Below are 5000 nucleotides of genomic sequence, written 5' to 3'. Positions count from 1 at the left end.
TTTGTTTTCTCTTAATCAGTGTGTGTGTGTGTGTGTATGTGTGTGTGTGTGTGTGTGTGTGTGTGTGTGTGTGTGTGTGTGTGTGTGTGTGTGCGTGCGTGCGTGTACGTGTGTGTGTGTGTGTGTGTGTGTGCGTGCGTGCGTGTACGTGTGTGTGTGTGTGTGTGTGTGTGTGTGTGCGTGTGTGTGTGTGTGTGTGTGTGTGTGTGTGTGTGTGTGTGTGTGTGTGCGTGTGTGTGTGTGTGTGTGTGTGTGTGTGTGTGTGTGCGTGTGTGTGTGTGTGTGTGTGTGTGTGCGTGTGTGTGTGTGTTTTGTGCGTTTGCGTGTGTGTGTGTGTGCGTGCGTGTGTGCGTGTGTGTGTGTGTGTGTGCGCGCGCTTGTGCATATATGCGTACATTTAGTGTCCCGACATAGGGGCGCGCTGGTGTATCGCGTAGACCACGGTTGATTGAATCTGAACTGTTTCTCGGGACACTGATAAACGTAAAACCGAAACTATTGTGATGGACTTCATAGTGACCAATTTTGATTTTTGCAAACAAGACCCATCACAGGATTGTTCAGTAAATCAAGACTGTTCAGTAAGATTGTTCAGTAAGATTGTTCAGTAAATCCCTTGCTGAGATGTCTGTCATTTTTTCTCAGAGGCCTTTGGTTTGGTTCATTTAAGTTAGCTTATGTCACGTTAGGCTACAGAATACCGTCATACGGACAACAATGTTACTCAAATATGGTGTATCAGTAATCATCGACGATGTTACAGTCGCCATGAACGACGCTACTCTCGTCTTAAATTGCCGTTCAAACCAAGATGTGGCATTTCCAAAACTGCAATGCCCCTCCCATAGATATCGTCCCAATACTATTTTCTTTACAAATGGCCTGTGTATACTGCTTACCTATGTATGAGTAACGCTAAATTCACAGTGGCTTGGGGACTGGGAGCTTGGGGGGGGGGTGGCTATTGGCTTAGACTCACCCAATGATATTGCTTTTGGTGGATTGGTGTGTCTGGGGGGAACGATGTATATGCTCGGACCCGCACAAAAATGACAGTATCATAGGACCTAACATTTCTTACTGTGACCCAGAAAATAGTAACTCGTTCAGTGCATGAGATTCATAAATGCATTTCTTAATTTTGGAATTACTGTCATGCAGTCTTTGTTGAAAGCCCAATATGCACAGTTATGACAATTTGCACTCACTTTTTCAGTTTCGATATATTTCCAACATACCCCATGTCATTCTCTCTAACATACTTTTCTAGGTCATAAGATACACAGTTACACATTTGACAATAATGCATGTGTTCTATAGCACTTTACATCGAAGGGACACATAATAGCAAATTACTAAATTGAGTCATTTCTTCTACGTACCACACGCCCCCATACTAAACCATTAGCTTAATCAAAAGGGAAGAGAGTTAACTAGGCTCTTATGAGCGAAAGATCTATATTTTTGTTATTCCTATCGGACCTTATGTTTGTAATTGTTTGTATTTATTTCAGTTTAAGAATATGCTCCAACACCGAGTGCATGAAGCCTTTTCGCTCGACCGTCACCTTTGGCCTGCCTTGTGATCTTCCTTTGTCACAACTGTTCCTATACTTATGGCCCATCACAGCAAATGCTACCATAAAAGTACCACCAAATATCAAGCAGATGCGTCTGCTAATGTTTGTCTCCGCACGACAATCGTTTGTGTCACTGGCCACTGTCACTGTCTCCAGTTATGATTGCTACAAGTAACGTTCCCCAAATTGAATAAATACAATAGTTTTGTGTTTACATGAATAATATATCTATAGGGTTTAATTATATTTACGTTCTGGTGATCATGAATGTAATTCAAATACAACGTTCAATACATGTATATCCGAATGTGTAACTTTTCACTACACAACTCTAAAACTACACAAAATGGTCCTGTGAAGTTAATCTTTATCACCGTTAGTGTTCAACATAAGCCCGACTTCTTAGATACTATACCTATGGTTCATTACATCACGACTAGAACACGAAAGGTAAATGCAGTTTTCATAATTAGTACTTACCATTTCATGCGAGCAGTATAACTCCTGATAATAGACAAACCAGTGTTGATATATAAATGTATAACTTTCAGTTAAACCTTCACACGAATTTCACACACTAAAGAGAAGATGCAAGGTGAGAGCTATGGGCTCTCAGGTGTGTTCCACTCAAGGTATGTACACACTTTAGCATCTAAACTCGGCGCGTCTCTTAACCACATGGCTGCGTCTTTACGTCATAACCATCTCTGCCAATCGCGTCCAAGGTAAGTGACGTCAACATTCCGCCTTCCAATCATGGTCAGTCGTTTTTTTAGTTGGGTAAAACTTAAGAAAAAATGTATAAAAATATATTACTTTCCAAGTGTGATTGTTGTTATCGTCAGTCAAGATTATACTGCAGCAGACCTACAATATTTAAGAACTTTATAGGTATCTCAACACCATACATCAACATTTAGATGATAGTTACATATCCCATATACGATCATGGTCAATTCTAGTATTAAACCTTTCCTTTATATCAAGTCCCTTTTCCTTTTATCTTGATAGGGTTACGTTGAGAACCTAAACAATTCATTGTAATCTATATGGTCGGCATTCATCGAGGAGGTAAAACTATACGACTGAACCTACCATCATTCAAGAGGGATATTGACTCAAGAAACACACACTTTCCCCTCTTCTGGCTCGCAATATTAAATTGGTAATTCCTCATTTTATTTATTTTTTCCGTTCTAACTCTTGTGCTCTATTATACGAAGGAATGAAATGTTTATCAACCCAAATATTGCCGTGATCCTTCTCAGAATATTTTTTTTTCTGTCTCTAAACTATCTTATTCGTTGGAGTGTCACTAAAGTCCCTTGAGTGTCGACTACATATGATTATGTAGTCACTACCCAAGTATGGGGTTAAAAGTATTATCTACACTGGTGATATATTCAACAACAGTCCATTAAGGTCACTCAATGGTTTTATTGTGCTTTCAATAAAGTATCTACATTTTTTTTTTAGAATATTTCTGGGTTGCATCACTATTCATCGGGCATTCTTTTTATTACCTACCTATTTATTTTTCTCTCAAAGGCAGCATAATGTCGACATTCCATGTTTGTTTAATAATCACGCTACCGAGGTTCTCATGCATGACTCGTCCCTATTGCACATTTTCATTAAACTTCCCGTAAAGCCATGTGACCAGGTTGTGACATTTACATTATCCCTATAGGTACGATAATGATCTATCTTAGAAATGGATTCTCTAATGTAATGCATCTGAATGCTAGATCAGACAGACCATTCTCGTGGCTAAAGAGATGGTGCTACAACTCTGCATGCGACTCGACCGGAGTCCTTTACCTGAGTAAGTTGAACGACTCGCGTCTGCAGAGCCGTCATCAACTGAAGTATGCTTGTCGCTGCATCCGTCAAAATATATTTCTCCTGAAGTTGTATTTAGTGTCTCATAAACAAGATACTTGGTGAAAACACCCACCCATATATCAATTGGTTTGTTGAATGTTATTCGGATCAATCAAATCAACCATCCTGAGTCAACTGCCGAACAAAGGCCTCCTTCATGACATTCCATGATTCTCACGACTGCGCCAACTTCTGCCACGTCACTCCTGCAAACTTCTCAATCTCATCTCTCCACCTTCTGTCTGGTCTCCCTCTTCCACGCTTGCTATCTCGCGGCGTCCACTCAGTAAAACACTTGCTCCATCGCTCATCAGTCGTTCGCACTAACTTACCTGCCCAATTACACTTTCTCTCTTTTACCGCCTCCACATTATGTTTCACTCTAATCTGCTCTCTCACCGAACTTGCTCTCTTTCGGTCTCTCAGTGTAGTTCCCATCATTGTTATTCCCATTCTCCTCTGTGCAGTCCTTAGCTTTGTTTCCATCGCCTTCGTCAATTTCCAAGTCTCACACCCGTAGAGCATCTCAGGATTTTACTATACTTACCACTTTCCAGCCAATTTTAATGCGTCTTTTTATTTCATTATCATGATCTTTGGTTATTTTCACCGTCTGGCCTAACTAGTTATACTCCTCAACTTCTTCAAGACTCTCACCATCGATTATAATCTCTTTACTTTGAACTTTCGAGTTGAACATTACTTTGGTTTTACTCTTATTAATTTTTAAACCTACTTTGAGACTTTCCTTGTTCAGATCACTCAACTTATCTTGCAAGTCTTCTGCTCTTTCTGAAATAAGCATAATGTCATCCGCAAATCTTAGGTGGTTCGAATATTCGCCATTAATCTTCAAGCCTTTCTCTTCCCAACTCAACCTTCTGAAAATCGCTTCTAAACAAGCTGTAAATAATTTGGGTTAAATGGTATCGTCTTGCCGTACTCCTTTCTCGATCTTGATCTTTTCTGTAACTTTATGTAGTCGAATTATAGCGGTGCCTTTCGCATAAATAATTTCTAAAACCCTTACGATCTGTTCGTTTGTACCCTGATTGCGTAGCGAGTTTAGTATTGCTATTTGTTCTACCGAGTCAAAGGCCTTTTCGTAATCTACAAAAGCTAAACAGGGAGGTATATTGTGTTCTGTCGTTTTTTTCGATTAGTTGGTTCATCGCCTGCAAATGGTCTAGAGTCGAATATCCGCTTCTAAAGCCTGCCTGTTCTCTCGGTTGTTGTTCATCTAAAACTTGACTTAGTCTATTTGTAAGGATCTTGGAGAATACTTTATATACATTTGATAGCAAGCTAATCGGTCGATAGTTAATTGTCTTTCTAGTCTCCTTTTTCATGAAGCAAAATCACTATAGCATTGCACCACGATTCTGGAACGCTTTCTTGACGTAAGCACTGGGTACACAACTGAGCTAAACTATTATGAACTTCTGTCTTCCTGGGTCTTTCAAGAGAACTATCGATATACCATCTTCCCCAGGTGCTTTTCCACGTTTCATATTTTTAGAGCAAATTCTACTTCTT

The 5000-nt window shown here is 39.8% G+C and overlaps 1 protein-coding gene across 2 annotated transcripts in view; it reads right to left on the bottom strand.

The window, feature by feature from the left end:
- LOC143040709 (matrix metalloproteinase-21-like) overlaps positions 1-2212 on the bottom strand; it is a 54054-nt gene extending 51842 nt beyond the window's left edge. For both annotated transcript variants that reach the window (XM_076212062.1, XM_076212053.1), the window contains exon 1: positions 2061-2212. Coding sequence is in view for 1 of the 2 variants with exons in the window: in XM_076212053.1 (XP_076068168.1) it covers positions 2061-2063 (3 nt within the window). In the remaining variant the exon portion in view is untranslated. The remainder of the gene's footprint in view (positions 1-2060) is intronic.
- Between the last annotated feature and the right edge of the window lie 2788 nt (positions 2213-5000).

This window comes from Oratosquilla oratoria, chromosome 2 (genome assembly GCF_046742065.1).
Source record: "Oratosquilla oratoria isolate Oo_2021 chromosome 2, ASM4674206v1, whole genome shotgun sequence".
Taxonomy (NCBI): Eukaryota; Metazoa; Arthropoda; class Malacostraca; order Stomatopoda; family Squillidae; genus Oratosquilla; species Oratosquilla oratoria.
This window is presented reverse-complemented; position numbering and strand designations above follow the sequence as displayed.